The sequence below is a fragment of the Delphinus delphis genome, chromosome 14, assembly GCF_949987515.2.
Source record: "Delphinus delphis chromosome 14, mDelDel1.2, whole genome shotgun sequence".
Classification (NCBI taxonomy): Eukaryota; Metazoa; Chordata; class Mammalia; order Artiodactyla; family Delphinidae; genus Delphinus; species Delphinus delphis.
The window spans coordinates 33,499,236-33,519,180 of record NC_082696.1 but is presented as its reverse complement, the minus strand read 5'-3'; the positions used below and the strand labels follow the sequence as shown (position 1 = coordinate 33,519,180).

Sequence of the window (19,945 nt, the reverse complement as noted above, 5' to 3'; positions counted from 1 at the left end):
CCAAAGCACTGCCCTATGGATTCCTGCACCTAAGCTAAAGAAGTGAACAACAGCCCTCAAAGCAATTTGCAGGCCTCACCTAGGATCTGCATTCCTGATAAGAGTGGGCCGGACGGTCCAGTGGTTAAGACCCTGTGCTTCCAATACAGGGGGTGCAGGTTCGATCCCTGGTCGGGGAACTACGATCCCACATGCCAAGCGTCCAAAAAAAAAAAAAAAAAAAAAAAAAAACAAGATTCCTTATCAAATCCTCCTGGGTGAGAACACATAGTTTTCAAGGGCAGGAGCCCACTGTGTCCCCCTTTGCCTGCCAAGCAATAAAGCTATCCTTTTCTACTTCACCCAAAACTCCGTCTCCAAGATTTGATTTGGCACCGGTGCACAGAGAAGCTGAGCTTTCAGCATCAGGGGGAGGGGCCCAACAGTGCCCAACATGGATTTCTGTAGGAAGGATGAAGTCTTAGAGTCAGAATTAACTTGATTTAAGGAAAATAAATTTAGCAAACTAAGATTCATACGCAATATATTTGATTGTGTAGCTCCCTCCTTCTTACCTCTCCTCTCTTAAAAGTGGATTACTGGGGCTTCCCCGGTATTACAGTGGTTAAGAATCTGCCTGCCAATGCAGCAGGCACGGGTTTGAGCCCTGGTCCAGGAAGATCCCACATGTCACAGAGCAATTAAGCCCGTGCGCTACAACTACTGACCCTGCGCTCTAGAGCCTGCGAGCCACAGCTACTAAGCCCGCGCACCTAGAGCCCGTGCTCTGCAACCAGAGAAGCCACGGCAATGAGAAGCCCGCACACCGCAACAAAGAGTAGCCCCCGCTCGCCGCAACTAGAGAAAGCCCGAGAGCAGCAACGAAGACCCAACGCAGCCAAAAATAAAAATAAATATATTTTTAAGTGGATTATCATTTGTATAAGCTATAATATATATATACATATTTTTCCCCATATACCCCCTCTCCTCACACACTCATACCCTCCCCTACTCTCCACATCCCACACAAGCATGGTATGTTTGTTACAATCGACAAACCACATTGACTCATCATTATCACCCAAAGGCCATCTTTACTCTTGATGTACATTCTATGGGTTTTGACAAATGTGTAATGACATGTGTCCACCACTGCAGTATCATATAGAATAGGCTCACTGCCTTAAAGCTCCCCCGTGCTCTGCCTGTTCATCCCTCCCCTCCCCCACTGCCCCACAACCATTCATCTTTTTACTGTTTCCATAGTTTTGCCTTTTCCAGAATGTTATATAGTTGGAATTATACAGTATGTAGCCTTTCAGATCAACTTCTTTCACTTCGTAATATATATGTCTTTTCACGGTTTTATAGCTCATTTCTTTTTAGTGCTAAATAAATATCTCATTGTCTAAATGTACCCACGTTTATTTATCCATTCACCTCCTGAAGAACATCTTGGTTGGTTCAAGTCTTGGCAATTATGAATAAAGATGTTATAAACATCCAAAAAAAAAAAAAGAATGGACCAGGAAAGGTCACAATCCACTCTCAAAATCTAAGACTTTGCCTTAAGAGCAAGGAGTCAGAGCACCTGGTCCTTCAAGAGACATCTGCACCTGGTTGTGGGCTTGTCCAATTCCCTCATGCAAAAAGACTGGAAGCCACAGTCTGAACCACACTAACTAGAACTTATAGTTCCTGTATAGATTATTATATTTAAGTATACGGCCTATTATACATAGGTCTGTCATTCTCAGTCTTTTTCTGATTCAATATCCCTTATGTTTGTTATGAAATATATAAGGAACAGTCTGCTTTCCAAATAACTGGGTCATGATTCTGGAGCAGAGAACAAACAGTCAAGGTACATATCCACTTTTTTGAATGGATCTATACTTAAGATTACATGTGCTGGGACTTCCCTGGTGGCGCAGTGGTTAAGAATCCTCCTGCCAATGCAGGGGACACAGGTTCGAGCCCTGGTCGGGGAAGATCCCACATGCCGTGGATCCGTGGCTGGGCCCCTGTGCCACAACTACTGAGCCCACGTGCCACAACTACTAAAGCCCACGCACCTGGAGCCCGTGCTCCGCAGCAAGAGAAGCCACCGCAGTGAGAAGCCCGTGCACGGCAACGAGGAGTGGCCCCCCTCGTCACAACTTGGAAAAGCCCACGCGCAGCAACAAAGACCCAATGCAGCCAAAAATAAATTATTAATTAATTAAAAAAACAAAACAACTCACTTAAGATTACATGTGCCACAGAAGTTTTGGGGGTTTTTTTTAATAAATTTATTTTATTTATTTATTTTTGGCTGCATTGGGTCTTCATTGTTGTGCACGGGCTTTCTCTAGTTGCGGCAAGTGGGGGGCTACTCTTTGTTGCGGTGCGCGGGCTTCTCGCTGCGGTGGCTTCTCTTGTTGCAGAGCAGGGGTTCTAGGCGCACGGGCTTCAGTAGTTGTGGCTCACGGGCTCAGTAGTTGTGGCTTGCGGGCTCTAGCGCGCAGGCTCAGTAGTTGTGGCACACGGGTTTAGTTGCTCCGCAGCATGTGGGATCTTCCCGGACCAGGGCTCAAACCCGTGTCCCCTGCATTGTCAGGCGGATTCGTAACCACTGCGCCACCAGGGAAGGCCCAGAAGTTTGTTTTTTAATGCTCCTTTTTATTAAGACATGAACCTGGTCATACAGTGTACCAAAATGACAACATCTTAAGAAACTTACTTCGTAAATGGAGAGGAGCTTATGAAGACACCTGCTACCACCAGAATCACAAAGACCCAAGTCAGTAGGAGCATCCAGTGAGGATATAAAATTGCATTATTATGGTAAACTGAATATTATAAGAGCACTTAGTTCTGCAAGATTCAAGCCTGCAGTACAAATAGCTTCTCTGATTTAAAAAAAAAAAAAAAAAAACTGACAAGAATGTTTAATTATATCTGGAGAGCAACCATTTTCACAGATATAACCCATGGAAAAGGGAAGTTTATTTCAATTAAAACTAGAAGAGATGCAGTAAGAAGGTGAAAGAGAACAAGAAATCCAAAGCTTGACTTGGACGTGAAATCCTTGTTCAAGTTTAGAAGGCTTTCCTCTGCACTGACTGGCCAAAGGGCAACTGTGCAAGTGAGCTAACAGTTGTCAGAAGTTCAGCCAGCCCCAGGCTCCATACAGCAGGACTCTAAAAGGGCTTTACCCTGTTGATAATGGCCTGAAAAAGCCTGGGGGTTTAAACGGATTTGAAACTACCAAGGCTAAGGAGGACTAAACATCAACAAAAAGAAAAAGAAAACAAAATAAAAGGTTATCTAAAATTCATAGGTAAATGGCTCTTCTAAATACCAGTAATGCATTCACTTACCATGTGTCAAATGCAAATGAAGCAGTACAGATATCCTTTTCTATATCCTTTAGTTAAACAACATTCTTTAGGAGCTAAGGAGCCTCCCTATCTCTGCTTAATTCTAATAATCTCATTTCTAAATCGGAGTACTGCTCCTAGACAAGACACTAGTCTCACTGGGATGGACACTTCCTGAAGTGGTATAGACCACACAACTTTCTGGTCAATTCTCATTTTAATCTTATTCCTGAATTAGAGTTTTCATATTTTAACTGAGATTACACCTCTCCAGGGGGTAAGCTGTTTCACCAATGTCCCAAATTTCCCACCTCCTGCAAGCTCCCTAAAAAATGTTAAATGCATTTTCCACGGGTTGTTTTAGGTATTTTACACCAAAAACTTGATCCCATTCACTCCAGCTCCCCCACCCATCACTTGATAGTGTTTTTTGGTTTGTTTTGTTTTTGTCGTTCTAAGATTCTGATTCTTAGGAATCAGTGTAAATTCGCCTATTGTTTTCATAAACACTGAGTTATATTCTTTATAGTGCTTGCTGTGGTCTTTGTTAACTGGCAGATGAGTTGATCTATTTCAGGCATCCTGTTATCTACTCTCTGCTGGTTTTATTTTAAAGTAAAAGATAATGCAGTCAGAAACTTTAAAAGATAACAGCATGGGATCAGGATAGTCTGCAAACATTGTTTAATTTAGTCCAGTAATAATGATGACGATGGCCTCTCACCTTCTGAGACGGCCCACATTCTATGGAGTGTGTCTCTCTAAATAAATCCACTTCTTACCTATCACTTTGTCTCTCACTGAATTCTTTCTGTGATGAGACATCAAGAACCTGAGCTTCATTAAGTCCTGAGACCAGGAACTAAGGCCCCGCACCCAGATGGAGGATGGCAACTTGAGGCTGAGCACAAGATTCCTGGAACACCATCCTGTTACCTCACCACCAGCCAATCAGAAGAAAGTCATGCAGCCTGCAGCCCTCACCCCAAATTCTGCCTATAAAGACTTCTCCCTGAAAACCATCAAGGAGTTTGGGGTTTTGAGCATGAACCCCAAGGCCAAGGGCCCATTCTCCTTGCTTGGCCCTGCAATAAACATTTCTCTGCTCAAAAACAAAAAGATGATGATGATGATAATAAAAGCTAAAGTGGATGAATTTTATTAGTGTGCCAGGCACTCTTTTAAGCACTTTAACTCAGTGTTCCTCAAAACAAACATCTGAGATAGGTACTTGAATCATCCCATTTTACCAGATGTGGAAACTGAAGGAATGTGGTTGGGTCACATAGCAAGGAAATGTCGGAACCAGTATTCACACTCGGGCAGTCAGGTTCCAAAGTCTGTGATATTAAATATTATGCTATATATTCTGACTGTCCTTTGCTTAAATATGAAATGGGCATAAAAAGTGACTCGACTAAAACAGTTTTCTAAGTTTCTACTTTTGAAGCTTGGGTCTTTGTAATTTGGCAACTTTGATTTTGCTTCAAAAGAATTTACACATTTCCAAAATTACTTTTCTCCTTAATTCACCCACTGCAAGTCCTGTGGGCCTCCTTTAATACAGGTGTTCAGAATCTCCATTTCCTAGTAGGGCAATAGGTGTATTGAAAGGAGAGTACTGTTGCTCCCCTTCAAAATGATTGACCCAGGCGCCAGGAATAGAATTTGCTCCGCTTCCAGGATGCAGGTGCAAGGGCAGTCTGGGGGATGGTCAAGGTCCACTCTCATTCCCAGCTGCCTCTCCGGATCCCCTCCCTAGTGGCCGCCCCCCTGAAGCAGTAGAGAGGAGACAGGTCAGAGTCGAGGCACCAGTGGCCATTGATAAGCAGCTGCAGGCACAGCCAGTATGAATCTGCGGCCCAAAATCCAGGGCCTCTGAGCAAGAAGGTTGAGGTTGTGAAGACATATTTACATACACTGTCCGCTGTGAGGATGCCTCCCCACCTTCCTCATCCTGCCTCAAAAGAGAGAAAAAGGGAGCTTCCAGAAAACAAACGTGCTCTCTCCTCCGCCCGACTTGTTTACACTTCCGATTAGTCAACTTTGGGGGATTTCCACTTGGTGGAATTTTACTATCACTGCAGCATATCTCTGAAAATTTCTTTTTTCGTAAGCTTCTAGTTTTTTATGTGTAGACTCAAGGATATGGAAAGACTGCTGACACACTGCATTGTGGACCCACAAATTGTGAGAGACAGACTTCGGCTTTGAGACTTGCCAAGCCACAGGGGTAAGGTCAGTCACAAAACAGATCCAGGCTTCACCCGTGAGTTGCTAAATGCGGAGCTATGCGAAGGTTACCACGGCTTAACTGTCACAAAAGTCATATCTGTGCCCCCCAGCGTACCCAGGCCCTGCCACAGTACTGACACATAGTAGATGCTCAAAGAACTGTGGAGTGGAAGAGTAAATAAATCGATGCAAACCTTACAATCGTGCTCTCACCAGTTAGGCAAACCAGCTCAGAAAGCAAGAGCATTTTTTTCTCTCTTCATGAAAATATTCAAGAAGAAAAACTACACACACAACTTTCTATATATGAACACAGTCCTTAAAACATATGTTCAAAAATTATCAGTAAAAATATTTTATAATCACATAATCTTTATTAACATATCTGGCGAAAGTACAAAAAATGTTTTGGAACACAAGAGAGTAAAACTTACATGTATATATGAAACCTACATATATATATATAAAACTTACACATATATATGAAAACTTACATAAGAGTAAAACACAGATATGTGAAAATGGGGGCTAAGTTTTATGATACATAACAAAATTACTCATTGTTCACAAGAATCTTACTGACTCTTCTTTTCCATACCACTTTCCCCAAAAGCTTAGATATGCAAACAACTTAGATGGCAATGCATAACTTAGATATGCAAATATACAAAGCATCTATTGTTTTCATTTCCGTTCTTCACCATGTATTTTGTGCCTTCAACACAATAATTTCTTTATTATCCAAGTTCCTATTCCCCCCCAAAAATTTACATTTTTATGGTACTTTCCAATCAGAAATACTTTCACATATATTACTCATTCTACCTTTAAAAGTGTCCTATTGAGTAACTAGAGAAGCTATTAAAATGACTCTTCATTGTAATATTCCCATTTTAGTGATAAGGAAATCAAGGTCAAGCAGAAAGGAATTACTCCAAATCTCAGAGCCTGAAAGTGACAGAGCTAAGAGTGGGACACAGCCTTACAGAAGCCCAATGCTCTGTGCACTAAAATGCTCTGTACACAGACCTCCAAAGAATCCAAAGAATCCTTCTGCTCTCTCTGAAGCAGATCGCTGCTAAATCCTTCACCTCATGTACTCCCCAAGTACTTAAATACGAATTTAGATAAAGAGGCAAAAATAGATCAAGACTATACAGCACTCTGCCTCAAAGAAGCAGGGTGTTGGGCAAATTATTACAAACTTCACCATTCAGGAGTCACAGCTAACACACCTGATGAAGGTATAATAAGGGGTAAAAAAAAGAGTCATAGAGAAAACAGGCAACACACAGAGAAGAAAATAATAATTCATTAAGTTCTTTAAGATAACAAAGGTGTGTGAAAGCAAACCTCCAGTGACAGAAGGAAGCATGCTGAACAAACAGCAGTCAACAACCTTCCTCCCTAACCACTGCCTTCACCCCTAAGCGCCAGGCCAGCTGCTCTGGCCAGAGAAGGGAGGACACTCTAGTCTAAACTGGCACAGCCACATTTGGGCGCCTGATCCTCAGGCACAGCCAGCGGCAGGCCGCCTATCTAACTCAGGCCCGGGAGATAAATCTCTCACCGTGAGAGGGGGAGGCTAGGCAAACAGCTGCTACTTCTCTACACTTCATTCATTATTCAGTACCTCCTCACAGCAACTCTGTCCAACATCCCATGTTTTCAGATATGCATTATAGAGTCAGGCAGCAAGAGGTGAGAAGATCAAAACTATAAACAAGTTCACCTTCACCTCCTGCGTTTTTCAAAATTTGTTTCCAAAGTGAAGAGTTAGCTAGGTTTTATTTCTCTGTGTCAATTAGTATCATTTACCATGGTAGCTTACCCTTTGGCATCTATTAAAAACAAATGCATACATGCAAACACCTGTTCACGCACATATATATGTAAATAAATCCTGCAGGATAACTGAAAGAAACAAGCAATTATCTAAAATGGTCTCTTTCTGGGAATTCCCTGGTGGTCCGGTGGTTAGGACTCTGAGCTTCCATTGCAGGGGGCACGGGTTCGATCCCTGGTCAGGGAACTAAGATCCGGCAAGTCACACGGCGAGGCCAAAAATAAATAAATAAATAAAATGATCTCTTTCATTCACAGACACACAACTTATTATCACCTCATACTTAGAACACTGTTCTAATCAAAGCCAGTCAAGTCAGGTTTGCCTTTGGAAACACTGGTTTTAGAACTTCAGAGTACAAACTAAAATAATTTTTTAAAACCTTAAATAATAACTATCTATATAAATAACCACTAAGCAAAAACAATGCATATGTTTTAATAACAGTGACCAAATAAATCAAAATCTCAAGTTTGACCTCAAGTTCTTTCAAGCTATATGACCTTGGGCAAGTTATAGCAAATTAAGAGGCATTTGTTTCAAAGGTCCCTTTTAACACTCAAAATTCTGTCAAATTTTAATGTTGGACTTATTCAATACTGAGGCAAAGAGAATACAACCATGAAAATAATAAAATGCATGCTTTAAAGCAGGGCTTAAAGACCAAAAAAGAAACACTCCCTAAATGATGAACAGCTGATCTGCAATGCACACAAACCTGCTACAATCTGATGGCCTCCTTCCTCTCTTCCTCCTTCACCTCCTTCCCCTTAGAGACTAAGGCTCAGACCACCGCGTCTTCCTGATGTTACCACCTACTGGTTCAGAGCAGGGAACTATCTGCTCCACCTATCTTTTCCCCACCACCTCCTTTCACCCCCGCTCAGAAGGATTATAAATACACACACAGGTGCACCCCTCTCTGCTTTCACTGCTCACGACTTATTTAATTCTATCTCAAGTAACCACACTGTGGTTTGGCTGCTTTTCCAGAACCTATCCCTCTATCTGTTGACAACTGATAGTTTCATCCACAGTCCCCTCGCCCCCATCAGTCCACATGACCTGGTTGGGGGATCTAGGGCTGAACCCAGAATGCTAGTAAACTAAGCCAATCAGCCTACTTCCCCTCAGGAGCTGGAGATATGATTCACCGAATCCAAGGCCAGTGAATCGCAGGGCCTTTTCAGGTGCCCAGCACATAGTGCACATTCTCCTAAAGGACCAGAATCTGGAAGCTGCCGAAACCACCTCGCCTCTACAAGAAGCCTAAGACCGAGCACACCAAAGCTAAGTTGAGCAGGCAGAGAAAGGTCACATCCCAGTGGAATTATGTGAACTCCTAAGTAAAGCTCCACCTGAACTGTCAGTTAGGAGAGACAATAAATTCCCCTTTTGTTGCAACCAGTCTAGGCTGCATTTTCTGCCACTAAGTAACCAAAAAAATGTCTTATTGCTACATCTGTGTATATATTCAATAATGAATCTTGGCTCTACTAGTCCCTCACACTGTCACCTGAGGCAAGTTAATACTTAACCTCTCTAGGCCACAGTTTGCAAAATGGAAATGATGCTGATCTTAAAGGATTATGGTGAGGATTTTAAATTACATAAAACACCGATCATAAGGCCTGGCAGGTTGTAGGCACTCAGTAAATGGCAGTTCCTATTGTTGTTCGGGCAACTGCTTTTTGCTCTGTCCTCTAATGTGTGAGGGAATAAATGAACCTAATTTTTGCTGACAAGAATACAAGTAGAATTAGTACAAACAGCAAGAATTTGGTGTAAAACTAGAAAAGGTAACAAATCAGAGACTTTAGACTTTAAAGTTCTTCAAGATGTATGGAAGTACCTTTGAGAGTTTCTCTCCATCACTAAGTTCTCTAACACTGATCTGTCCACAATTAAACCTTTGAACACTAATGTCTAAATCAAGTAAATGTGGAAGCCACTGATTTGTATTCATTAATCCAGTAACTATATTTTGTGTATTTAAAACAATACAGGTTAAGCAGACTTTCACTTATAGTATCAAACATGTAGAGAATTCTGCTGTGCACTGTATTTGTATTCATTAATCCAGTAACTATATTTTGTGTATTTAAAACAATACAGGTTAAGCAGACTTTCACTTATATCATCAAACATGTAGAGAATTCGGCTGTGCACTGCCCCAAACTCCATCTCCTGATATCACAATACAACCATTATGGGTTAACATTAATTTATATCTCTTGTTTTCAATTAATTTCTGCCATAACCATGTCATTATGCCAGTATTTTCTGAGTCGCTAGTGAATGGCAAAAACAAATAGAGCAATCGTGATTTAATCAGAGACTTCACTGTTCAAACAGCCAGCAAAAGTAGACACATTTAGAATAGTAAATGGATAACAAAACACACTTACAGGCTCATTAATAAGAAGGCAATTAGGTCTTCTGGGAAAATTCATTTTCTCAAAGAATGCTAAAGCAAGCTACAAAATGCAAGTAAAATTGTGTTTTGATATGAACAGTGTACACTGTCTATTACATCATAATTTTTCTCTGGAGAAAACTGACAAGAATCTCTGTTCTTAAATATGAGCACAAAGGATAGTAAAAAGAACACCAGTGATATTTAATGCATTCTACCTAACTCCCATTCATTAAATTTGACTGTCCTATAAATGAGCTCCTTATTACAAATCCTTAAAATACACTTCGAAGAGAAAGAGAAATATAAAACAAGAAACTGCAGTTACTAGTTAAAAAAAGGGAATTATCATTTTCCATATCAACATGTCAATATGCAAAGTAAAAATGATTGGCATATATCATGTTTGGTTCCTCAGATAATATGTTTACCTTTAAATATTCTCATATAATATGTTCACAGCTAAAAGTATTTAGCCTTATTTTTATTCTCTCATGAAATATTTTTTTCAAAATTGTCTGAGTATTCTTTTCTAAAACCTGAACAGTATTGCTGTTTTGATGCATCTGGGGTGTTAAATTATAATTCAGTAAATAATGATCAGAAATATAATTCCAGGGAAATCTGTTTCATGTTGTAATTAATCCTTTCACAGTACTCTTACAACTCTACAGTAAAGAGCATGTGGCAAATCTTTTCAAGCTGATCTTTCTTTGTCCTAGAGCAGTGTTTCTCAAAAATTAAATGTTCAAGCAAATCACCTGGGGATTTTATTAAAAGGCAGATTCTGAGTCAGTAGGTCTGGGGTGGGCTCTGATATGTGGTCACAAGATCATCACAAGTTCCCAGGTGATGCTGATGCTGCTGGTCCATGGACCATAATTCAAGTAAGCAAAATTCTAGGGCATCTTACCATTGATGAATCCAATGACCAAGAAGCAATCAGCCATCAGCCTTTAAATGGGCAGTGAGGGCATTAGAAAGTCTTCCTCTCTCTACTCTTGAATTTGCTGGACGACCTAAGTCGAATCACATCAAGGAGCTGAGGCCAGTCTGCCACTTAAGCAGCTGCTAGCACCCTACCGTCCAACAAGGACTAGGGGAATTTCTGTAGCTGATCAGCTGCTGCCCTGGACTGGGTTTGGAGAATCAGCCTACAAGCAGCTGGTTAAGGCACAGGCTGCATTTGGAAGAGTTTATATAAATAGATACCAATCTATTGGAATTAGGTTTCTTATTTTCTCCTTTAAAGTACAGTACAGTGCAGTATATTATATACTATATAGTTCATAATTTTCCATTTCAGTTTCTTCATCTATGAAGTTGACAAAATAATTCTCTACTTTCAATACTCTATCTAGAATATAAGTATAGGAGTTTGATCCCATCTGTAGATATTCTTGGTTTCCTTCCCACTCGAACCTTTGGACAATGATGTTCTATCATTGTTAAGATATGTGTGTGTGAATACACATATTTACATCTTTCAATTTTCTCAACAAAATAAATGCAAACAGTAACTCTAGACACTATTTTATTTGGATTTGTTTCTGAGCTCTTCTTTTGAAAATAATTCCTAGAATGACACCTGTAAAAGGATTCAGCCAGCACGGCTCTGTTCATCATTTTTATTAACAGAGCTCTATCTACAGTCGTATAAAGTGGAAACATGGATTATTTCATTGAGGACCACTTAATTTGCTCCTAAAACAATTGTAAGTGACAAAATAAGCCGCTTGTAATTTTTATGGATTACCAACACACAGAGGAGAATGCCAAAAAACTCAACCAGAGTTAAGTGGGGAAATGGCAATGTTCCACAACAGGATTGATGTGATCCTTACATCCCAAGCCCAATGTTTCCCAGAAGCTCAACAATCTGCAAAACCACACAAAACTTTTTTAATTATGTAAGTTCAGTTTTTATTACTAAAATACTAACCACAAATCAAAAGAATTCCCATAAGAATACTGCAGGAAAATAAACATACCTTTCTCAACAGAATTTTCATGGAATTAATAAAACCTTTTATGTGCAACTATGTTTAAGAGCATTTCTCATAAAAACACAATTTCCACTAAGACGGAATTTGAAGTTTGTAAACCATCTACCTCCAGACTTCTCATTGACATCACACATTAAAACATAACTTTTAAAGTTTTCCAAAGCCCAGATGTATGTCACTATCTCAAAATAATAGGCAATGTGGCACTCAAATTTTTTCTAACCCCATTTACAAAAAGGAACTCATGGGCTTCCCTGGTGGCGCAGTGGTTGAGAGTCTGCCTGCCGATGCAGGGGACACAGGTTCATGCCCCGGTCCGGGAAGATCCCACATGCCGCGGAGCGGCTGGGCCCATGAGCCATGGCTGCTGAGCCTGCGCGTCCGGAGCCTGTGCTCCGCAATGGGAGAGGCCGCCAACAGTGAGAGGCCGGCGTACCGAAAAAAAAAAAAGGAACTCAAAGTCTCTCTTCCATTGAGAGATATATAAGCACAAACAAATACTCTGTGACATTAAAAGATTATTTCATGGATTTACAAGTCTATTTCTACCTTCAACTGAAATAAAAAATTAGCTTGATTGATGTACTTACTTTGTTATCAAATACCCATTTAAGATATCATGAATTGACAAAATACCATTATTCAGAACTATGACAAACAGCATGAGTTTTGATGAAAGAAAAACAAGTCATGTTCAAAAGCAATTATAACGTTTTTAGGCAAAAAGAAACACCATTTGATAAAGGAACACAAACCAGACACATATGATCAAAGGGTAAAGTCTGAGAGGAATACACAGAGGGAAGTTTTTACATCCACAGAATAAGAAATGAATGTGTTCGGGCAAAGGCAAAGGCTGATTCCAATAAACAAATCAAAAATAGGGCTTTTTTCCCTCTTTAGAAAATTAAAGATCAAACACACACACACACACACACACACACACACACACACACACACACACACACACACACACACACACACACACACGAGATCCCAGTGCTTTGTTTTGTCTTTAAGAACAATCTGTAAACTCCCTTGATGTTTCCTGCTCTCAGTCTTCCAACAATCCTCTTCCTGCCCTGCGTGAAGAGCAAGTAGGGGAAATAGGAAGAGCACAAGGCAGAGGAGGACAGCATTTTCCATGCCTCAGAGAAGCAGATCCATATTCAGCATGACTTACACTGTCTTTAACACCATCTTGAGCAGACCTAGAACACAGCACTTCAAAAGCATTAGTAGGCAACAACCTAGTTTCTCTATATAGGACCATATCACATGAATTAAATGTTTGATAAAGGCCATAAAAACGTGTAGTAAACCATCACTGCCTAAAATATGAGATTAGGTGGGAGGACTGGCGTTTGCTCTGATTAATGGTTGAGTCATATTTCCAGTTTCTAAGAACATGATCAGCACCAAAAGATACCTGGTGAAAACAAAAAGGCTGTGATTTTGTGTATCTGCACGTGGGGCTTTGTTGTTGCTAGAGGGGAGTGGGAAGGAGTGTGGGAGAGGGGCAGAATGGCAGAGGGGTTGATTTATTTTTCAAATTCACATTTATGAATACAAAGAGAAGAGCTGTCAGCAGCACACATGCCAAAGCCCAAATAGCAGCCAGACCTGCCTCTTCCCGTCTGGGTTGGCCAGACACAAAACGACATCTTGCAATGTAGGAAAATCAACAGAGTCAGTTATATGGAGACTGGTGAAAGAAAAACCAGTCCCAGAAATGTCTGGTTACATATTATTAATAGTTTAGAACTTGGAGTTTTAATGAATTGAGGGATCGAGAGATTCTGGCCAATCAAAACCAGAAAACCAACAGGCAAACCTTTAAAAAGCTGTCTCTCTGATGTATCTTCCCAGTAGAGATAATAAGTATAAGAGAAATTTAACTCACATACAGAGACAGCAAAGAGTGAGACACTGGGAAAGTGGCACTGCTTAGATGAGTTGCAAGGTTCTAAGGGATCAAGTAAGTAAACGCTTACAGTGTGACATGCCAGGAACTATATCCAAGGCAGGATCTGGAGTTGCATTTCCAGGCTCACATCATACTAGAGAGACAATAGTCCCTCTCTAGGTCACTGATAAGACTGCATCTAAAAAGCCACATGTTTTTCTCCCACTGACATGAAAAGGGTGAACAGCCAATAGTTAAACAGACAGCTAAAGAAATTGACTAAAAATAAATTTCTTCTATAGTTTGAATACTATGAATGTTAATAGTGACTCTTCCACAGGTTCAGCTCAAGTAAGGATTTACAGAAGGTAAGTAAAAAAAAAAAAATTAAAGGATAATTTCTCTCAATGTGCTGGTAAAATTATGGTCTGGTCAATCTAGGATGTTTATGTTTAACAACAATTAAAAGGAATGAATGGCTGAGTGACACACACACACACACACACACACACAAATACACACAAACACACACACTCCTGAACAGTCTGTGCTTATACCAGGACTAGGGGAGCAAGAAAAGACTGAAGTCAAGGCACTTAGCTACTTTAATATATGATGATTACACCCCAGATAGCTGCATAATGTTTGACAATATACAGTTCCAGCTCATTTAAACTATTTCACACCATCCTCATAAAAAGCATGAGGAAAGTTCAGAACAGGTATTATTATCCCCATTTTACAGATGAGAAAGCTGAGTCTCCAGGTACCTCATCTATGACTGATTTTGTCAGTCATCTGAGTCCTAATACAAAAAACTTTCTCACATTATATCAAGAGATGGCAACTACACAAGCCAGTGAATAAACTTCAGCACATCCTTATGCTTCTATGCCTCAATTTCCCCAGATGTAACACAGATATGACACATTTTTTTAGGTGTTAAGTGAGCCATCAAACTGAAAGAATATAAGTTGAGATTTATAAGAAGATCTGGAAGTTCAGGTTTTCAAGAGGCTCACCATGTAGCATTTTTACACCTTAACCCCAAAAGCTAAGAAAAAATTCAAAATGATGAAAATGTTCCTAAACTGTGGTTTAAACAAAGCAGACTGGATGAGTACATGATATATCAAAGATCCAACTACCTGCAGTCTTTCAAGTTTTGCTTTCGAGGCTCACCATGTTAGGAAGCACACAATAATATCTAAAAGTGGAAAATGGCCTAATAAGTGTGATTTTAAAACACACTTTAAAGTTCTGAACATGTATTTGTTTTACACTTTTAAAGCATTTTTATTTAAATTTCTCAAAAGAAATAAAAGTTCATCATTTAAAGAATGTAAGAAAAAAAAACAAGAAAGAATACACCTCCAATCTCTGACCCCGTGTCTTTGCAACAAATCTGACTGCCATAAAATCTGATGACAGAAGAATAACAAATGACTTATGCGAAGCAGAAAATGGAAATTTTTACAAAACAAACGTTTAGCTTATGGAGAAAGGCAGATCCACAATCTGAACTGTGGGAATAAAAGACATTCATTTCTGGGCATATGTACAAAATCTGAATGGCAAAATTTTGAGATACAGTCCTGCCACAATTGCATTTGTTAGGACTGCACATTCTTTCACTTAACTATAAAATAAAGTCGAATGTTTTGCTTTGTCAAAAAAGAAAAGCCAGGTTTATTTAGTTAAATTACTTGGAACTGCATGTCTAAGAACATAACTGTTCATTAGAGATATCTGAACTCCAGGGATCAGAAAAGCTCATCTGTACATTCCGCTGGAGGAAATTTAATATTTATTTGCTCATTAAAGGGTAAATAACATTTGAAAAGAGAAAAAAAGTTTCTTTACAGATGAAAATATATCCATCAGTTGTTGAGACATTAATAGTTGCAAATTTTGAATACATATAAGTTTAATCATACAACTGGTAGAATTCCAACTTTCAATTAACAAACTACATGCCTTTTCAAGCGTAGGCTCTCCGTGCATTGACAAACACTGTGCAGAAATCAATACCCACTCCAACTTGCCTGCATGTAATGTCTTACATCAAGCACGCTTCCAGTACCAACGGGCATTATATGTCAGACATGCTTTCAGTAATGCTTACTCCAGAAAGAATTAAAATTAGGCTTTCATTGCACATAGCTGTTGTCCTCCGTATACATCACCTGTATACATAACTTTTCCTGTACACGCTGCATTTCATAACCTGCCTGAATGCACAGCACATGCTGCCATCTGAATTTGTTATCTACCTCCTTTTACAGAGTTCTAAAGGGGGGAAAGAGAACGGAAGGGAAATAAACATTACTCCGGAAAACAACGATTTGAGTTTACTTCCAGGAAACCAGGCAGCCACAACAACGAGAGAAACTGACAGTGCAAAGTTCGTCCGTTCTCCGCGTCCTGTGGCCTCAGCCAGGAGCGCGGCTGTCGCTTCCCCCGTCTTGTCCAGCAGCCCTCGGCCACCTCTGCGTCTCCATCTGCACCGCGCGAACCAAGGAAGCAGATGCGCTCGCCAGCCAAGCAGAGCTGGGTGGGCTGGCCAGAAAAGTTGTCTGGACTGGCGGGAGGTTAACAATCGCCCGGGAGCCTGCTCCCCAGCGTCCACCTGGTGAAACTTCAGAGCCCCCAGAGGAGAGAACGAAAGAAGCAACCGCCAGGAAGGGTCACAGAACTGGAAGGGAACGGAGGACGGCACTGGGAGAAATGGGGTTTCACGGACTTCTCTAAGCGGTTTTACTAGGACCCAAAGGGCTAACTGGCGAGACCGCACCGGATGCCTCCTCTTGGGTTCTCTGGGCGGGCGGCAGTCGTTTGTAGACCCCATCACGCAGGCCGGCTCCGGGAGGCTTCGCGGTGGCTCTGCCGGAGGAGCGGGCTCCCCCACCACGGGTCGGGCTTCCCGGACCCGGCGCCTAGACCTCGCTGCCCAGGACTGCTCGGCGTGGATCCTTAGAATCATGTTTCAAAACATCTTACAGGCTCCGCCAACACACACACGGAACCTACTCCGCGCAGCGCCCTAACCCACAGGGCGAACCCAGGAGCAGCCCCACGCCGGAGGAGGCGATAAGGACTGGGGGAGGGACGGGGAAGTAGTTAGACAATAGTCAGGAGAGGTTATTCCCAGGACAAAAAGCACCTGGCAAACCGCGCCGAGGTCACTCCCTTCAAGTCTCCACCTTTCTGACAATGGCTTCCCCGGGAATTTTTTTTTGGAACGCTCTAGCGGCGGAGAGCAACAAGCCCGCACTACGAGCAAGAGAGTAGCAGTCCCCAGAGTCGTAACTACTTTTTCCTTCTCTCTTCCCCGGCGCGGTGCAGCCGGCGCCGGACGCCGAGGCTCCCAGTTTCCCAAGAAAAGCACTGTCTCGCGCACTGCCGCACAGCCCTGCCCGCCTGCGCCCGGAGCGATCCTCCACCGGGAACAATGGGTCGCGACGAGGAAACTTACCTGCCCCCGTGGCGCCCAGCCCCGTGCCCCGCGTCCCAGCCGGCACGGAGTCTGGGGACGTCTCTCCCTCTGCCCACCCCGGGTCGCGAAAGCTTCCCCCCCTTGCCCCCCGGCCCTAGAGAGGAGCCGGCTCCACCCCTGGAGAGCCCCGGGTCGGGAGCATTCGTCGGAGCTCCGGACGCCTCCTCGGCCACTCACCTGCGGAGAACTGGCCTTGGGCCGACCCCAGGAGAGGCCAAGGGGAGAGGAGCAAGAGCGCCACAAAAGCAGGCAGCGCCGCCGCCGCTGTATCCATGTCGACTTTGGGAGAAGTTTCAAGCCGCTCTGCAAAGAGCTGCCGGGGGGTATCGCAGCGAAATCCACAGCTGAGGGGTCGGCCGGGCCCAGCGGGGTGAGGGCGGGGAGTGGACAGCCTCCCGCCCGCACTTTTTCCTGCTCCGCGGTCGCCAAACTACCTCTGGGGCGCCAGCGTTGCCCGAGTCGCCGGCCGGCCGCGGCAGCAGCTCTCCATGCTCGGCAGAGGCTCTCCTGTTAGTCAAGAGTTACTTTGCTCTGGGAGGGATGGGGGAGGAGCCGGGGGTGACGTCGCCCCGCGGGCTCCGGGCGCTTCTGAGGAATGCAGGCTCGGGCGCGGCGCCGCCGCCGCCGCCGCCGCCGCCGCCGCCTCCTGTCGGAGAGACGCGCGCCAACCCCGGCCGCGCGCCCCGCGCTCCGCGCCGCCTTTGTTCGCCGCCCTGGCCCAGCCGCCCGCCGCCGCTCTGGGGTAGCGGGCGCGAAAGGGGACCTGCGCCGTTGTCTGCCCTGTTTCAGGAATCGCAGTTTGAAAAGCGAGAGTTGGGTAAGCAGTGTGGCCGGACCCCAGAGGATGAACGCGGAGAAACCCCGCCGCCCAAGCAGAGGCGCCCCGGGGTTCTGTTCCCAAGGCGGAGGTCCTACCGTATCGGTGGCCGGTAGGAAGAAGGGGGAGTGTAGAAGCTCCCAGAGGGAACACCCACCTGCATCGCAAACTCTCTGTTCCCTATTCGTGTAATAAGGAATGAGACACCCCACCCCCGTAGAAAACTTATTGTTCCTTCTTCATATAAAAATAAAACTTGAACCAAAATAAATGTTCAGTAACTTCCCAGTGTGAACAGCTGGCATGTCTCATTTTTGGTTTGTCATTTGCCGAATATTTGGATTTACTCTCTGCTTCACTGACTTTGCTTGTAGTTCTGAAACCTTCCGGCCTCTTTCTACTTCCCTCCGGAAGAACCTAACAACTGCATCAGGGCTTATTATCCTTGCCTTTCACGAGGGTATGCTGGAGTAGGACAGTCTTTTTGTTTTGATTTTAATATCTAAGAGATATTTAAGACATAAGTATTTAACAAAAGAACTTTACACGGACAATGAAAACAGCAACAAATGATTTCATCCGTTGGAAAATAATGCTGTATTATGACAGTAAAGTATTTTACAGTTTGCTGATTCTTCAGAAGCTTGAAGTGGTTTCACCATATGCCACATTTATAATACTTGCTTCTGTGAAGACTGTATAGTGCATACTTTATTCATTTTTGTAAAATAGCGAATAAAATAGATGTGGTCACAGTAGAATAAACAATTTTTATTCAGAATTTTGGTGTCATATATACAATTCCTAGAACAATGGAATCTCTTGATTGACATCTGTCAGTTACTCAGACACCTTTAGCTTTTGTAAATCACGGACAATGTGACATTCAATTTAATATAATATTCACACAATTTCCCAGGACACATATCCCTTTATTCAGATTAAGTATACGCTATTAAAGGCCAGGTTGATGGTAGAACTCATTATATATGTACACACACACATATATATATATACCAATCAGCAAGGAAAATAGTTCTTTAAAAATTTGATAAAAATAGATGCTTGATTAAACGTAACTGGCAGTCTTATAGCTGGCTCATTGGCACACTGACTAGCTCAGCACTTGTCAATTCAATTCAGCAATAAGTTCATTCTTCCTTAGGGTGCAATGTAGATTATTTTTTAAGTCATTAACCTATAACTGTTAGCACATCACTGTTCCTATTTCTTTGATTGAAGAATATTCCTAAATCCTAGGTAACAAAAAACTGAAGGACATATATTTTCCTTTTAAAGGACTTAGCAGAACTTTGTAAAACTTAGCAATAATATGTCTCAGGAAAAACAAACACCCCTCCTCCCCCATCCATAAACTAATTAATCTGTTCTATTCCTGACAGAGAGTTCATGACTTGGTAGGTTTGTTTGTTTAAACACACAGAAAGCTTGTTTAAAAATTGACATACAGTGCCAGGGCAAAGTCCACACAGTTCTAGCTTGCCCATTCCTTGGGTCAACTGACAGAAGATTCATCTCATTTTCTCCATTCAGGAAGTAATAACAATAACAAGTAATGTTTAGAGCGCTTACAATGTGCTAGGCACTGGTTTAAAATACATAATGTCTCGTTGAGACATTAAGATATACAAAGTCTCCTTGAGTTAAGACAACAATCCTATGACATCAGTACAGTTATTACTCTCATTTGACAAATGAGGAAACAAAGTTAGAGATTAAGTAATTTGTCCAACAGCACATATATGAGTAAGAAGTGGGGGAGGGGAAACAAAGAGGGACAAGGAAATCCTCAAATGGAGTCAGCAAACTAGCAAGGATGTCTTCTCACTAAAAATCAAAGCAATGCAACAAAACTTTT

The 19,945-nt window shown here is 42.2% G+C and overlaps 1 protein-coding gene across 3 annotated transcripts in view; it reads right to left on the bottom strand.

Annotated features, from left to right (window-relative positions):
• Positions 1 to 17,750, bottom strand: part of PTPRK (protein tyrosine phosphatase receptor type K) — a 568,874-nt gene extending 551,124 nt beyond the window's left edge. For all 3 annotated transcript variants that reach the window (XM_060029986.1, XM_060029983.1, XM_060029984.1), the window contains exon 1: positions 17,427 to 17,750. In XM_060029986.1, coding sequence (XP_059885969.1) covers positions 17,427 to 17,523 — 97 coding nt within the window. In that variant the 5' untranslated portion in view covers positions 17,524 to 17,750. The remainder of the gene's footprint in view (positions 1 to 17,426) is intronic.
• Between the last annotated feature and the right edge of the window lie 2,195 nt (positions 17,751 to 19,945).